Here is a 17580-nt window from a genome sequence, read left to right on the forward strand (position 1 = left end):
AGGCCTCTGGGTGGGTGAATCATGCCTTAATAAACAACTTTTGTACTTCTGGCCAGCATAGGCAGCAGATGTTGTCTATCTTTGTGAGATGACTTGGAAGTATGCAAAAAAGAAACATCTGTATTGTTATTTCAGAAGCTTAAAGAAAATATTTTACTGCCTCAGGGCCAAATTTTCCAGGTTCTATCCCTTCCTACCGTTAATCTTTCCTGTATTTTATGATTCAATTTCTTTTTGAAATTCCTATAAGGTTCAATATTAAATTTCCCTAATCATGGGAAAAAATATTGTCTATATTAAGATCCATGACACTGCAGCTGTTTCAGCACTGTGGAGATAAATAGCTCTCTATATCACTGGTCTCAGACAAGTGACTTTTTTTTCAGTAATGGACATGAAATGGAGGAATAAGAATTTTTCCCTTTTGAGCAAAATATTAGCAAACCGCCAAGGTAGAGGGGGTTTTGGGGAGGGATGGACTGGAAGTTAGGAGTTAGTAAATGCAAACTATTACATATAGAATGGAAAAACAACAAGGTCCTACTGTATAGCACAGGGAACTATATTCAATATCCTGGGATAAATCACAATGGAAAAGAATATAAAAAAGAATGTATATATGTGTATAACTGAGTCACTTTGCTGTACAGCAGAAATTAACATAACGTAAATCAACTATACTTCAATAAAAAATAAGTTTAAAAAATATTAGCAAACTGGATCCAACAACACATAAAAATGATCATACACCACGATCAAGTTGGATTCATCCCAGGATCACAAGGATGGTTCAACATATGCAAATCAATCAATGTCATACACCACATCAACAAAAGAAAAGACAAAAACCACATGATCATCTCAACAGATGCAGAAAAAGCGTTTGATAAAATTCAACATCCATTCATGATAAAAACTCTTACCAAAGTGGGTATAGAGGGTACATATCTCAACATAATAAAAGCTATGTTGTGACAAACCTGCAGCCAACATAATACTCAACAGCAGAAAGGTGGAAGCTTTCCCACTAACATCTGGAACAGGGATGCCCATTCTCATCTTTTCTACTCAACATAGTATTAGAAGTCCTAGCCACAGCAATCAGACAAGAAAAAGAAATAAAAGGTATCCAAATTGAAAGAGAAGAGGTAAAATTGTCATTATATGATACTATATATATATATATATAGAAATTACATGTAGAAATTACATATATATATAGAAATTACATGATACTATATATAGAAAACCCTGAAGACTCCACACAAAAACTACTAGAACTGATAAGCAAATACATCAAGGTAGGAGGATACAAGATTAACATACACAAATTGGCTGCATTTCTTTATACTAAGAAGGAAATAACAGAAAAAAAAATCTCTTTTAAAATCGCATTTAAAAAAACACACAGGGCTTCCCTGGTGGCGCAGTGGTTAAGAATCCGCCTGCCGATGCAGGGTACACGTGTTCGTGCCCCGGTCCGGCGCTGAGCGGCTGGGCCCGTGAGCCATGGCCGCTGAGCCTGCGCTTCTGGAGCCTGTGCTCCGCAACGGGAGAGGCCACCACAGTGAGAGGCCCGCGTACAGCAAAAAAAAAAAAAAAAAAAAAAAAAAAAAAAAAAAAAAAAACACACACACAAAAACCTTAGGAATAAACCTGACCAAAGAGGTGAAAAACTTATATGCTGAGAATTATAAAACGTTGATAAAGAAGATTGAAGATGATTCAAAGAAATGGAAAGACATTTTACGCTCTTGGATTGGAAGAATTAATATGTTAAAATGGCCATACTACCTAAAGCAATCTATAGATTTAATGCATCCCTATCAAACTACCCATGACATTTTTCACAGCACTAGAATAAATAATCCTAAAATTTACATGGAACCATAAAAGGCCCACAATTGCCAAAGCAATCCTGAGGAAAAAAGAACAAAGCTGGAGGCATAACCCTCCCAGACTTCAGACAATACTACAAAGCTACAGTAATCGAACAGTGTGGTATTGGCACAAAAACAAACATATGGATCAATGGAACAGAATAGAGAGCCCAGAAATAAACCCACACACCTACAGTCAACTAATCTTCGACAAAGGAGACAAGAATATACAATGGAGAAAAGACAGTCTCTTCAGCAAGTGGTGTTGGGAAAACTGGACAGCTGCATGTAAAACAATGAAATTAGAACACAGACTCACACCACACACAGAAATAAATTCAAAATGGCTTAAAGACTTACATATAAGACAGGATACCATAAAACTCCTAGAAGAGGGCTTCCCTGGTGGCGCAGTGGTTAAGAATCTGCCTGCCAGTGCAGGCGACACGGGTTCGAGCCCTGGTCTGGGAAGATCCCACATGTCTCAGAGCAACTAAGCCCGTGTGCCACGACTACTGAGCCTGCACTCCAGAGCCCACGAGCCACAACTACCGAGTCCACGTGCTACACTACTGAAGCCTGCATGCCTAGAGCCTGAGCTCCACAACGAGAAGCCACCACAATGAGAACCCCGCACACCTCAACAAAGAGTAGCCCCCACTCGCTGCAACTAGAGAAAGCCTGAGCACAGCAATGAAGACCTAATGCAGCCAAAAATAAATAAATTTATTCAAAAAAACACAAACAAACAAAAAACTCCTAGAAGAGAACATAGACAAACCATTCTCTAACATTAACTGTACCAATGTTTTCTTAGGTCAGTCTCCCAAGGCAATAGAAATAAAAGTTAAAATAAACAAATGGGACCTAATCAAACTTATAAGCTTTTGCAGAGCAAAGGAAACCATAAACAAAATGAAAAGACAACCTATGGACTGGAAGAAAATATTGGCAAATGATGTGACCGACAAGGGCTTAACTTCCAAAATATATAAACAGCTCATGTGACTCAATAAAAAAACAAAAACAAACAAACAACCCAATCAACAAATGGGCAGAAGACTTAAACAGACATTTCTCCAAAGAAGACATACAGATGGCCAATAGTCACATGGAAAGATGCTCAACATCACTAATTATTAGAGAAATGCAAATCAAACCTACAATGAGGTACCACTTCACACCAGTTATAATGGCCATCATTAAGAAGTCTACAAATAAATGCTGGGGAGGGTGTGGAGAAAAGGGAACCCTCCTACACTGCTAAATGGAATGTAAATTGGTGCAGCCACTTTGGAAAACAGTATGGAGTTTCCTTAAAAAACTAAAAATAGAGTTGCCGTATGATGCTGCAATCCTACTCCTGGGCATATATCTGGAGGAAACTCTAATTCAACAAGACACACGCACCCCAGTGTTCATAGCAGCACTATTTACAATAGCCAAGACACAGAAGCAACCTAAATGTCCATTGACAGATGAATGGATAAAGAAGATGTGGCATATATATACAATGGAATATTAGTCATAAAAAAGAATGAAATAATGCCATTTGCAGCAACATGGATGGACCTAGAGATTATCATACTAAGTGAAGTGAGTCAGACAGAGAAAGACAAATATCCTATGACATCACTTATATGTGGAATCTAAAATGTGACACAAATGAACTTACTTACAAAACAGAAACAGACTCACAGACTTAGAAAACAAACTTATGGTTACCAGAGAGGGAAGGGGGGGAAGGGATAAATTAGGACTTCAGGATTAGCAGATACAAATTACTGTATATAAAATAAACAAGGCCCTATTGTATAGCACAGGGAACTATATTCAATATCTTGTAATAAACCATAATGAAAAAGAATATGAAAAAGAATCACTTTTTCTGTACACCAGAAACTAACACAACATTGTAAATTAACTATACTTCGATCTTTAAAAAAAACAGTAGAAGTGGAGAGATCTATTTACTACATAGGGCAGGGAGGAAAAGAGTCTTTGAAGTGACACTTACATTAAGTTTTAAAATGAGAAGCAACATGCTTTGGAAAGAGCCGGGGAGAAGCATTACAGCAGAAGAAACAGATGTGCTAAGGCTTGACTTGTACAGAGAACTGAAAGATACAGTGAATGGTTGTAACACAATGGTTGAGGAGAGGGTGACATGAAATGAGTTTGGCGAGGAATGCCATGAAAGTAGAGACCAATAGCTTAGACTAGGAGGTAGTGGAGATGTAAAGAAGTCATCACAATTTGCATATACTTGTGGGTATAGCTGATAGGACTTGTGAATGAAATAATTGTGGGGGATGAGAGAAAGAGGGGAGTCCAAGAAGACTCCCAGGTTTCTGGATTAAGCCACTGGTGAATAGCAGTGTCATTGCAGACTGAGAAGATCAGAGAGAAAGAGGTTAGAAGAAAAACCAGTTTTGCTTTTGGGTTTGATAAATCTGAAATGCCTGCGATGTATCTAAGATAGAACAAGTAGGCAATTGAGAGTCTGGAGCTCAGAGGAGAGGACTGAGGACATATATTAGAAATAACACTGTAGGGATGATATTTTATTTATTTATTATTTTATAAATTTATTTATTTACTAATTATTTATTTTTGGCTGTGTTGGGTCTTTGTTGCTGTGTGCCGGCCTTCTCCAGCTGCAGTGAGCAGGGGCCTCTCCCGTTGCAGAGCATGGGCTCTAGGCGTGCAGGCTCAGCAGCTGTGGCACATGGGCTTAGTTGCTCTGCAGCATGTGGGATCCCCCCGGACCAGGGATTGAACCCATATCCCCTGCATTGGCAGGTGGATTCTCAACCACTGCGCCACCAGGGAAGTCCTGGGATAATATTTTAGACTTGGAGGTGGGTGAGATCTCCTAGGAAGACAGAGTAAAGGGAGAAGAAAGGAGAGCTGAAGACTGAGCATGGAGAACTAGCCAGGTGAATAGTTGTGCCACTAAAAGAAATGCTGAAGGAAATTAAGAGGAGCATATGGTTAGGAGAGGAAATTGATGATTTATCTTTGGAACTTGCTAAGTTTAAGGTACAGACTAGACTTGTTTCATTTCTAGTGTGATGCCTGGCAAAATGTATAGGTCCCCTTTCACAATGTTAATGCCATACTTATATTTTATTTTGTGATGAGGCCTTACAATATCTCTGTGAATTTTCAGGATAAAACATTCATGGTCATGTCCGAGTTGGAGTTTGGATCAGGAGAAACAATTCTACTAAGATCCATGAAATTGAAGGTGTTTCTGAATTATGGAGATAAATGGTTCTCTATGTCACCAGTCCTAAACAACAAGTGGCTATTTCTTTTTGGGTAATGGACATGAGATGAAGAAAGACAAGTTTGTTCAATGTTGAGCCAATGTGCTTTACTGGTAGCACACAAGCTGAGAATGCAATGAAAATACACGTGTTTTGAACATCTACTATGTGCCAGGTCCTGTGCTAGGTTCTGGGGATAACTCAGAGAACAACATAGACAAGACTTGCACCTTACAAACAAGCAAAGGAGATGGGGAAAAATTAACCTACAAATAAAATAACTGCAAAGTGTGGCAAGTGCTATGAAAGAAACAAACAGATCCAGGAAATAAGTGGGAGGGGTGGTAAGGCACTTTGGGTTTAGAAAGGGTCTTTAGGGAAATTTTCCTTGGGTAAGTGACATTTACTTGATTCCTGAAGGATGAGGGGTCAGTCATACCAAGATTAGGGGATGTGCCTGGCTATCGATGAAACACCAAATTGTTTTTTGCAGAATCTGACTGTGAAAAGTTAAGCCAGGCTGAATAGCTCATATTGGAATATTCAGTATGGGCACACTGAGAGCGGGGGAAGGTGTTGGAAATGGTCTGCCCCCATGGGGAGTATTTTATCATTGACTCTGTTTAAAATTGCCTGCATAGGGTGATAATAAAAAGTGGACTGACATTTAGCCAATTTTAATATTATTTAAAAATTCTTTGCAGACAATGGCCCTGTCGTGGGCTGAATGATGGTCCTCAAAAAGATACATCCATATCCCAAACACTGGAACCTGTGACTATTACCTTATACAGTAAAAGAGTAAATATTAACTTACGTGAAAAGATGTAACTAAGGATTTTGAGAGTGTGTATCAGATTATCTTTCTGTAAGCTGAAAGTAGATATTAGACTGAGATATTAAGTTACCCAGTTCTTGAGGTAAATAGGTGTATGTTTTAATAGAGCTGTCACTGTAGAATTTGATGCTGTGTTAGGAGAAGTGTTTCTTACATCCAAGTTTGCTTACAGCCAAGTAACTTAACCCAAGTTAAGTTAACCTGACTAGCCATGTAGGTGTTTTATATTGCCATTCCTATTGCATAAGGAGGCCTTGTGGTAGTTCAGGTGGGCCCTCTCAAGGCAAGACTACAATCCTGGGCCTGGTCACAAGTTTAGGTTCATATACTTATCAGCGTTAGGAAGACTGAATCACACTAGCCACACTCACAAGGCTGGCAAGTGACAAAATTCAAGTGTTTAAAAATATTTATTAATTTAATAAATGATGATGAACTTATGTGTGTTGATTAGTGTACTCTCCTTATAAACAAGTCATATATAATATGGGATTATATTCAGAATGTAGCTAGGTGATGACATATGAGCAAGCAGAAGTTTAATAAATGGTTTTATACCTGCAGTAGGCAGGCTCTGAGATAACCTTCAATGATCCCTCTAATGAAAGTATAGTATTCATACCCTGCTGTGATTCCCCTCCCCTTGTGTGTAGGTGTGTATTCACTTTTAACGAATAGAATGTAGCAGAAATGATGGGATTTCACTTCTGAGATTAGGTTACAAAAAGACTGTGGCTTCATCTTGAGAGCTCCCTCTTGTTCTATTGCTCACTCTGAGGAAAGACAATTGCCATGTTGTGGGCTGCCCTATAGACAGGTCTCTGGCTAATGACCAGTGAGGACCTGAGGTCTTCACTCCAACATCTCACCAGGAACTGAGTCCCACCATCAACCACATGAGTGAGCTTGGAAGCAGATGCTCGCCAGAGGCACCCAGGTATGCAGCACCTGGATTCCTAACCCTCAGAGGCTGTGAGATAGTAAACGTTTGTTGTTTTAAGCAGTAAGATTTGGGGTAAATTGTTACACAGCAATAATAACTAACACAACAGCAATCATATAACTTTTGAAATACTAATTTAAAAACACTAAAAGACAATAAGGAGGGAAATAAAATTGAATAAAAACTATAACAGTAGTTTCCATGGTTACACTATTTATTTTAATAGCTTCTGAGGCATTCTAATCACACTAACTAGATTCCCTAGTAGTGGTTAATTTCATCCAGTTTATGTTGAGTCTTACTAGTTTTATTCCCAGGGAGTGACATTTTATCTAACTTCTAGATGCATCTAACTATGGACTCCAACAAACTGAGTATTATACACACTGACAACTAAATATTTATTGATTCATTCATACATAAATTCATTTTGTCTACTGAAGACTCAGAAAGGAATCCAAAATGGCATACTGATTCTGTTGGTCTTTTTTTTTTTTTGGATTAATGTTCACAGGAGAGTTAGATGTTAAATTCATTCATTTTTTTAAAATACTTTTTTTAAACAAAAAGTATAAATGTTAAATGTACAATGAAAAAATAGAGAAGCAAAAAAGAAGAAAGTGAAAGTCAACTTTGAACCTGCTACTCAGAGAGGACTGCTACTGAATGCACTATTGATTTTAGTTGACAGCAGTTGCCTATTCTATTTTTTTTTAAACATCACAAATAAGACTTTTTATTGTCACCATTAAATATCTGAATTATAAACAGATTCTTGGATTGGTGGCTCATATCCATAAGCTCATTCAACTCTAGCATTCAACTCATCCCCAGCAGCTTTTCCAAAACTACTACCTTCACCATGAAACTCCATTAGTTTACCCAATTCAAATTTTTGCTTCTTAGGATTTTTACTTGTCTAACAAAGACATCAGAGAGAGGATAAAAAGACTGGCAAAGCCTTTTCTATGTCTTTCCCAGTGCTGTCTGGAATCAATTTATTGACCACTTTTTTTAAGTTATTTGTCTGCACCTCTCGGGTCATGATTCCCAACATCTTCTGGATTTCTGACTATTGTGTTTTTTAGTAAAATCAACACAGAATTAGATGAAGCAAATAACCATTGGTAGTCTTGACATCAGCATGAGATTCGATCATGGCCTGCCATTTTTTGACCATTCTGGAGCACAGTTTATCACAGGTACAATCCATGCCATGGGAGTTGGTCAGGCAGTTTTTGCCCTGAACATCCTCAGTAATTAGCTTGGATTTTCTAAATGCACCTTCATTATTCTGCAGATGAGCAAGGCTCACTTTAAAAACATGACCCTTGAGGCCATCAGATGCAATTTTGATTCCTTGAGTTTTCCTGACTAGTGTTTTTCCAATGTTTCATATACTGAACATAGCTGGTACTTTCACATCATACCAATCTTTCATAGAGAATGGATTAACCGCTTTCTTCTTGGCAAACTTTTTGCCACTTTTCATAAGCACTTATTCTTGCCCACTGCCATGGTGCTGCTCAGAGGGCCAAAAGGGCTATTTGCTTTTTTTTTTTTTTTTTTTAAACATCTTTATTGGGGTATAATTGCTTTACAATAGTGTGTTAGTTTCTGCTTTATAACAAAGTGAATCAGTCATACATAAACATATTATTTGCTTATTTTTTTAAAAATTGGGAAAATATTCTATTCTTGGTTAACTTGCTAATTGATTTTTCTGAAACTCAGTTTCCTTAATGAAATATTATATCTGAAATTTTATGTATTAATATTTAATAATTTAGTATCACTAATATTTAATACCTAGTACCACTTACTAATGTTATAAACACTATACCCAACAACTTTATTTACATTATCTAATTTGACTTTCACTATACCTTGTGAGTTAGGCACTAATATTACTTCTATTTTTCAGATAAGTAAACTAAGGCTTAGAGAGGTTAAATAATTTGCTCACACAGGGTCACAAAGCTAAGCAGTTTCAGAATAGAGATTCCATCCCAGTTCTGTCTGACTACAAAATTTATACTCATACCACTCTGCTATAGTTTCTCCCTCAAACTTGTTCCCATAATGCTTTTCATAAAGGAAAAATGTCATTTAAAAAACTTTCATATTTAGAAAAGACATCATATTTGTTATTAAAAGACTAACCTAATTTACCCATACCTCCATTCAATTCCTTTGAAAGTTTTTTGAAGATAGTGTCTCAAGACAAAAATATTAAGATCTAAAGGAAATATACATGAATAAAATTCTTTCCCTGCCAAAATAAAACAGTGGATGTTACCAATGATTTGCCTCGTTTGAAACTGGAACTATCATCAGGGAGCCAATTTCCATTTATATAAAACTACATAATTCTGTTTCTGATTATAATTTCTAAAGTTATAGTCAACTGTTACAGTTGAAAAGCTAGATTTTTATCAGTTACACTTCTGCTGCTGTAGAGTCTATTATAATGAAATAAAGGAGTAATATGGAAAGAAAGAGCAGTGATAGTGATTAAGGAATGTTAGAATAGAAAGAAATTTGGAGGCTACTTTGCCCATTCTCCATATTTTAGAGAGGAGAAAACTGAGGTCCAGAGAATTAACTATCTCTGTATCTCTTAAGCTGTCAAAGTAGACAAAGTGTAAGAGTACAGGTGTGTGAAAAGTGACTTTCATCTGATAATTAAGACAGTGTTGCAAATGTATTCACCCAAGTTCTAAAACTCTATCAATAAGAGAAACAGATTTTTTTAAAACCCCAAATAACAAAAAGCATAAGATCTGGTACATAAAAAGTACCTAATAAATATTTGCGAATGAACAAATGAATAAAAAGATTTTATTGCTTTCATTTTCAAGTTCCCTCACAATCCTTTAATTCATATTTTATATGCAATCATAATGTATACATATAGTTTATTTTGCTCTTTGCCCTTGAGTTATAGCATAACATTTTTCTGTGTTATAAAATGACCAGAACCTTTTAAAGGACCTATTGAAGTTACAACACTTCTGAGTCAGATTCCCAAATGACTGTTAAAAATGACTATTAACAGGGGTGAATCCAGGTTTTGCAGGGAGGCCCTCATTAAGGAAAAATTACAAAAATATGTTACTTAAAAAATTTTTTTACAAAACAGTGAAAAAATATCTATCTCTTTCAAGAGACCATTTCTAGGGCCCCTCCAGGGCTTGGAGGGGCCTGTGCATTGAGTGGCCCTGAACCTTCATTAGCTGCATAGTACATATGCCTCTGTTGGTAACCAGATACCACCTTCATGGTAGTTATGATACAGCTTGAATGTTTTTTAGAGGTTTACTAAAATTTTAGAAATGTACATCACACTTTGACAGTGTTAGAAATTCTTTCTATCCAGCTGACCTGGAATCTACTTCAGGCCCCACCATAAACTTGGTGGCTTTTAAATTATAAGCAAGTCTCTTAACTTCTTCAGGTCTCAAATTCCTCATCTGTAGAATGGGCTTAATATCTATCTCAAAGAATTGCAAATGAAAACAAAGATAAAATAGTTGGTACAGTTACTGACACATCATAAATGCTCCATAAAGATTAGGTATTATGATTACAGTGATAGTTAAAACATTAGCCTACCTTATATGGGAACCTCCTGTCTCTCCATTACAACTTTGTACATTGACTGTAGGTAAAATATGGTGTAAAATGAGTTTTAAGGATTGTGCAGATTCAATTTTTTATTATTTTAATTTTTAAAAATAATGTTATTATGGGGCTTCCCTGGTGGTGCAGTGGTTGAGAGTCCGCCTGCCAATGCAGGGGACACGGGTTCGTGCCCCGGTCTGGGAAGAACCCACATGCCGCGGAGCGGCTGGGCCCGTGAGCCATGGCCGCTGAGCCTGCGCGTCCGGAGCCTGTGCTCCGCAACGGGAGAGGCCACAACAGTGAGAGGCCCGCGTACCGCAAAAAATAAATAATGTTATTATGAAAAGTAGTAACTACATAACAGAACATTTGGAGAATAGAGAAAAGAAAAAAAATAGCACCCATAATTTCTCCAGACTTATGCTATATTTTCTTGTTGTGTTTTTTTCCTTAATGCAGGCTTCATTTAAAATATAAAAATGCTTGAAATAAGTAGACCCAATTATTCTCTTCTTTTTTAATTTAATTATTTATTTGGCTGCGCTGGGTCTTAGTTGCAGCACGTGGGATCTTTAGTTGCGGCATGCAAACTCTTAGTTGTAGTATGTGGAATCTAGTTCCCTGACCAGGGATCGACCCCAGAGCCCCTGCATTGAGAGCACAGTCTTAGCCACTGGACCACCAGGGAAGTCCCCCAATTATTCTCTTTTCAAGGGGGGTTGGTATTATGGCATTATTATTTTCAAATACATGGCAAATCTCAAAATATGTTTTACATAAAACTATTTGAGAAAAATCAGGAGGAAGAAAAGATACACATTCTACTGTTGCCGTTCCATAGTTATTCCCACAAGCCGCGCGGCGCGGCCAAAATAAATAAATAAGTAAATAAAGATTCATGTTTTTATAAGATTATGATCTTACTGTACATATAATTTGATAGTCTGCATTTTTTTCCTACATTATATCACAAGTCTTTCTCCATACTACTACATACTACTACAGCGACATTCATAGTAACTAGAGCATCTGAGAGCAAGGCTTAGTTTCCAAAACTTCATATGACTGTGTGTGAAGAAACTAAGGCAGGCCAAGGTTTGAAAAGTCAGAAACTCGGAGTGAGTGCTTTTGGTTTGCCTGCAACTATAATGTGGAAAATGTAGAAAGAGAAGTTATGACTCAGGGATTCTTGATTTTCAACCAAACGTCCCAAGTCAGCAAAAGAATATAAAGCCCTATCAATATAATCCTAAATTCCATAAACACTTTTATTTCTTTAATAGATGGGAAAGTGGTGCAATACTATTCAACAGCAAGGACTTATCTGTCACAACGTGTTATTATTAGGGTTTTAGCTCTCAAAATGGGGTAAATTTACTCCCCCACCACCCAAAGGGGTCTTTCTTTAAAATTCCGCAAGGCAACGCAAATCCTCACTATAAAGAACAAGTCAAGTCTGGACATGGTTGTCTGAATTCAGTGACATTTGCTCTTGGAAAAAGACTTTTACCTTTTAATTATGCTTTTGTGCTGATATTCATTGATTTCAAAGCACAAACTTTTTCTTTTAAGCTTCTTGTTCCTTTAACATTGTCCTGCTGTAGGAATTCAAGCCACTTTTAAAAATTGTAAAATATACACTGAGGAAGCAATCCACATGTCCATTGCTGAATGAATGGAAAAACAAAATGTGGCATATGCATACAATGGAATATTATTCAGCCTTAAAAAGGAAGGAAATTCTGATATTGATACATACCACAGCATGGATGAACCTTGAAGACATTACGCTAAGTGAAATAAGCCAGACACAAAAGGACAAATATTGTATGATTCCACTTATATGAGGTATCATAGAGATAGAAAATAAAATAACGGTTACCAGGGCATGGGGGAGAGGAAGGAACAGGGAGTTATTGTTTAATGGGTACAGAGTTTCATTTTCTGATGATGAAAAGTTCTGGAGATGGACAGTGATGATGGTTGCGTAACAGTGTGTGTGCTTACTGACACCGGACTGCATACTTAAAAAGGAGTAAAATAGTAAATCTTATATATTTTATGGTAAATTTAAAAAAATCCAGTGTATAACATACATTGAGAAAAATGTATTATACATACATACATATTCAGTTTAAGAAATAATTATACAGCAAATATATGTGTAATCACCAACTAGGTCAAGAAATAAAATATTATCAGAGTGCACCCCCGTGCCCCCATCACAACCGTTTTCTTCCTTCCTGAGTAACCACTGACCTGACTAAACATTTAAAAATCAGGCTGTGATGTGATAATGCAGGATAAGTTAAATCAATATTAGAAAATGCAACCGAGCATTTCTTTAAATTCCAATATTTTCCATATATGCAAAAAAAAATTTTTAACTTAACTTTTAAAGTGCTCTTTCACCCTCTTTCTCTCTTGAAACTCTTCACATTCTAAAACCCTTCTTAGTTCCACAGTTGACCTCACCTGCAGCGTTAAAACAAAACAAAACAAAACAAAAAAACCTACTTCAGTGTAGATTTTAGATTTTCATTCCTCCCACTCTCCCTTGCCTCCAACTACAAAGAAACAATGATTTAAACCCTTTGTGCTCTTTTAGAAAATTACACAGATACCCCATTGTGGAATCCTATAATCCCTTCGTGGAAAGGAAGAGATTAGCATATGAATACAAAGCAAAATGAATCCAGAATACAAAATGATCTACTGGATTGCGAAGCTCTTGTGTTTTTAAAAATGTATTTATTTCCTCTTTTTGTATTGCCCCTTTAGTGGTCTCAGGGTTAAGGGAATTGAGCTTCCCCTCTGGTTACCCGGAAAAGGATTTAGAAAGAAAAAAAAAAGCCAATAGATTCTAGGAGATGCAAAACCAACAGATGGCTCCCAGAGCCACTGGAATCGCCAGTGGAATCTGCTGCCCTCAACATGAGCTAGCTTGCGGGCGAGAAGTGTAGAAAGTGCTGTTCGCAGACTGCGCAGTGAAGGAGAGAAAGCGACAGAAGAGAGAGCCATAGTGCTGACGTTGAAGGCCCGGCCCTGTAAGGTTGCATAGGGTAAGTGGCGTTGGCCAGCAGGCAGTGGCTAAGGGGAAGGAAAGAGGATTTGGGCTAGGGGCGGGGCCAGAGGCACAGCGTGGCTCCTGATTGCTGGGGTGCGGTGCCAATCTCGCAGAATCGCTCGGTTAACCAGTGCGCTTGCGAGACGCGCTCAGATATACTGAGTGAGCCCTGAGAAGCAGTCTCAGATCCTGACGGTGCAGCAGCCCGCAGCCTCAGCTAGAGAGTCCCAGCCGCTTTCAATGGAGGAGAAGCCCAGCCAGCCACAGCCTCAGCACCATCACAGCCACCACCATCCGCACCATCACCCCCAGCAGCAACAGCAGCAGCAGTCGCACCACCACCACCATTATTATTTCTACAACCACAGCCACAACCACCATCACCACCACCATCACCAGCAGCCTCACCAATACCTGCAGCATGGAGCCGAGGGCAGCCCCAAGGCCCAGCCAAAGCCGCTGAAACATGAGCAGAAACACGCCCTCCAGCAGCACCAGGAAACGCCGAAGAAGAAAACAGGTCCGGGAGGGAGGACGAATGGGGGAAGGGGGATGGAGGTGGGGGGGTAGGGGAGATGGGGGTGGGGCTGGATCGGGGAAACGCGGACGGGGTCAGGGTGTGTGTGCGTGTGTGTCCGTGTCCTGCGGGTCTGGGGAAGCCCCCTTTCATTCTCCGAAAGCTCGGGCTGGGCCCCGGGGTTTGCAGCGCCCTCTTCTCCTCAGCATGGGAGAGGCCCAACCAGGCCAGTGTGACCTTCCCGGCCCGGACTGGAGGGAGACCCGGAGGGTCGGCCTTGGAAGTCTAGGCTTATATTCCTTTCTCGTTTACTTTCTTGCGGCCCCGGAGGGACCCTAATTTGGGGGCCCTGAGTTGGGGGTGAACCTCGCCCCCCCAGGAAAGTCCTTCGGGTGTAACTCAGGAAGGCCTAGCGAATTCCGACTCGGGTGGCGTCGCGAGACCCTTTTGCGTACGGCGATGAGAGGGTAGGGGGGCAGAGTTGAGGAAGTGTCCTCCCTCACCCGCCACCCCAAGCCCACCTGTGGCCTTGGGGTTCCCCGTCTGGGGGGGCGGTTGGGACCCCTCGACTCTCGGGTCATTTCCACCCCTAGACGCCCCTTTCGGGCACCGCACCTCGCAGTCTATCCCCGCGGCTCCCCCCGAGGCCGGCGCCCCGGGCCCGCTCCCCCCAAAGCCGGCGCGGCTGGAATGTTCTCTCCTCCTCGCGGGGCCGCTTCCTGTCCGCCATGTTGGAAGCCGATTCCTGTCACCGACTCCGGCCCACTGAAGAGCGGAGGGGGAACAGTGTCGAGGGGCGCACGGCGCGGCCGAGCCGGGTGGCTGGGGATCCCCCTCGGCGTCACCTCGCTTCCCGCCCTGCGGGGGCGCCGCCGCCCCCGGCCCGCGGCCGCCCCTCCCCCCGTCGCCGGCCGGGTTGTGTAACCCGGTGGCGGCCGCGCGGCCCCGGGCGGGTCCCTGGGGTGAGGGGCGGGGGCGGTTGGGGTGGGGGAGGGAAGCGGCCACGAGGGGAGCGGCCTGCGCCGGGCCCCGCGTGCTGGCGGCCGCATTTCCCGCTCCCGGGTGCGGCGGGAGGCGCGGGCGGTCGGGGCGGGGAGCCGGCCTCGAAGCGGGGCTGAGGGAGAAGGAGGCCGCGGGCGGCGGCCGCGAGCGCTCCTGGGGCAGGAGGGCTTGGGCGGGGGGGCGGGAGGGATACATTTTGGGTAGAGGCGGTGCCTGAAGACCGGGTGGGGTACCCAGCGGGAACCAGGCTCCCCGGTCACGAGTTTCTCTGCCACAGGAACCTCGTCTCCTGCCAGGTTCGCTCACGACTCCGCCTCTCAGGCTTTCACTTGGGCCCTTTCCTTCTAGCAGCTCATTTTTACAAAAAAAAACGCTTGTTCTATCTCTCTCCAACCACCCCAACATTTATTTTCCGGGCTTGGGCAGAGGTTTTGAGGAGAGAGATTAGAAAAATGTTTGATTGAATGGTAGAGAGGGCGACGTTTTTTTGACCCCTTTTTCTTGCCCTTAAGGGTGAACCGAGGTGGCTCATCCATGAGGTTGGTGCACTACCATCTTGCCTGGGAGGAGACTTTTTTTCCATGTTAGAAAGGAAAGGTGTTTTCCGATTTTAAAACCGATATGGATCCCCAAACTCTTCTTTTTAACAAATGTTAAATTGAGGGCAAAAGTCATTTTAGAAAACATTTGAAAAGAAATGAACTTAAAAGTTTATAACCACGCAGATTAAAAAAAATAATGATTCTTTATAAGTTGAAACGGTAGGAGAATGAATGTTAAATCCTGCGTGTCAAATTTGATATAAGCAGTTACTGAGAGCTGGAGAAAAACTGCTTTTCTGTTGCAGATTTAATAGTACTTGAAGAGTGAAATTGGAATGTCAGCTTTTCCATTTTGGGGGGTGGTAGGGACTGATGGTGTGCAGTAGAAATGAACATTAAATTTGTTGAGTATTTAATCCTAAGGATTTGGAACAGTTTAAAAACTGTTAGAAACTATATAATACTAGATCTTTTTAACGTTAGGTTTTTTTCAACTTAAGGTGAAAAAAATCTTACTATGGTTACTTGGACTATAAGGCAGTATTACAGTTCAGATTGGAAAATTCAGTTTTGTCTGTCAGGTATTAATATACTCCTGCAGGACTCCTCTCTACTTATGGGGGCAGCCCCTGAACCATTCAAGGTGGCATCCTTCAAATTATAATAGTTTGTCTTATCCTGAAAGGGAATAAATAGGGGAAACTGGGTTTAGCAGTTCTGAGAGAATGTAAACAATTGGGGCGAGCAGCTTTTCTTGTGTGGCCTGGTCACACCACTGTTGCTTCAGCATGCATAGTGCTAATATATTAAGAAAACTTGTGAGGATTTTTGAAATGTGTCTGTAACGTGTCGAGGTGGGCTTTTATGACCCATTACCCATAAACCTGTAAAGAGTAACAATTTTTCTTTATCCAGAAGAGGGAGCAAGAGAGGGACAAATGCAAATTCATTCGGTAATTTCAGATACTAATCCAAAAGCTAGATTTATCAGAACTCCAGTTCTGCTGAGTCCTTTTGAAGTAGGGTTAGGTGCTTTAGCATGGCAACCCTAAATAATAAAAGCACTTGGAGACTTTTGATTTCTCTCAGTAATTCTATAGTGTTTACATTTTCTTTCAATATCTAAATTTTTAAAAGAAAATGTCTCTTCGGCAGACTTTTTGCAACCAACAAAGTTGCCATGGGAAAATTTTTATATGGTTAAATGAGAAATATTTTTTGTTGTTAAAACTTGGGGGGCGGAAGTATAGGGGCTTCTGGGTGGTTTTTAAGTTGGTGATTTCTGATATCAGAGCCATTAAATAGGAAAAATTTTATTTTAAAGTCTTGGCTTTGGTCCAACTAGTTTGGACTTTGGATTATTTATTTATTTTTGTGTTTAAGACTGCTTATGTTTGAGATCTGAAAAGTTATGACTAATTGGCCCAAGGGTACAAGCCTTTGTTTTAGCCTGTTAGTATGTTAAATGGTATATATAGTTCTCATTGGTCTAGAGTTGTGCACTGGTAAACTTGTATCTGTTAAAAAACGTTGAGAGTCTCTGTCGAAATTTCTGCTTTTCTGGAGAAAAATAAGAACCTTTTAGAAAACATCCTAAGCAGTGATCTCTGCTGTTTCATAGAATTTTTCCACCAAAAGTTTGATTTGATTGGCTATCAGCTTTTTTAGCCAGCCAAAAAATAAAATGTACCTTTACAGAAGTTAAGAACTTCTACAAAATATATTCTCTCATGAAACAAGTTCTGTGCCACTATATCTCAAGAATGATTATGCCTTAAGTATGTTTTCTTAAGTTATTTCCTGAAAGTTTATATAATTTGCTCATTTCTCTGATGTGGAGTGACTTAAAATTATAGTAAACAGTGTTGTGAATCTTCTCAGTTTGTTCTGTTTCA

At 40.1% G+C, this 17580-nt stretch overlaps 1 protein-coding gene and 1 pseudogene across 2 annotated transcripts in view; one reads left to right on the forward strand and one right to left on the reverse strand.

The window, feature by feature from the left end:
* Window positions 1-7681: 7681 nt before the first annotated feature.
* On the reverse strand, window positions 7682-8451 carry LOC307177399 (small ribosomal subunit protein eS1-like; annotated as a pseudogene). Its single transcript has one exon. The product of its transcript is annotated as a small ribosomal subunit protein eS1-like (transcript).
* Window positions 8452-13796: 5345 nt separating this feature from the next.
* The window catches only part of NUFIP2 (nuclear FMR1 interacting protein 2), a 29048-nt gene continuing 25264 nt past the window's right edge, over window positions 13797-17580 (forward strand). Inside the window, exon 1 of the mRNA XM_079903961.1 lies at window positions 13797-14144. Coding sequence (XP_079760087.1) covers window positions 13865-14144 — 280 coding nt within the window. The 5' untranslated portion in view covers window positions 13797-13864. The remainder of the gene's footprint in view (window positions 14145-17580) is intronic.

The sequence above is a fragment of the Stenella coeruleoalba genome, assembly GCF_951394435.1.
Source record: "Stenella coeruleoalba genome assembly, chromosome: 19".
NCBI classification, from domain to species: Eukaryota; Metazoa; Chordata; class Mammalia; order Artiodactyla; family Delphinidae; genus Stenella; species Stenella coeruleoalba.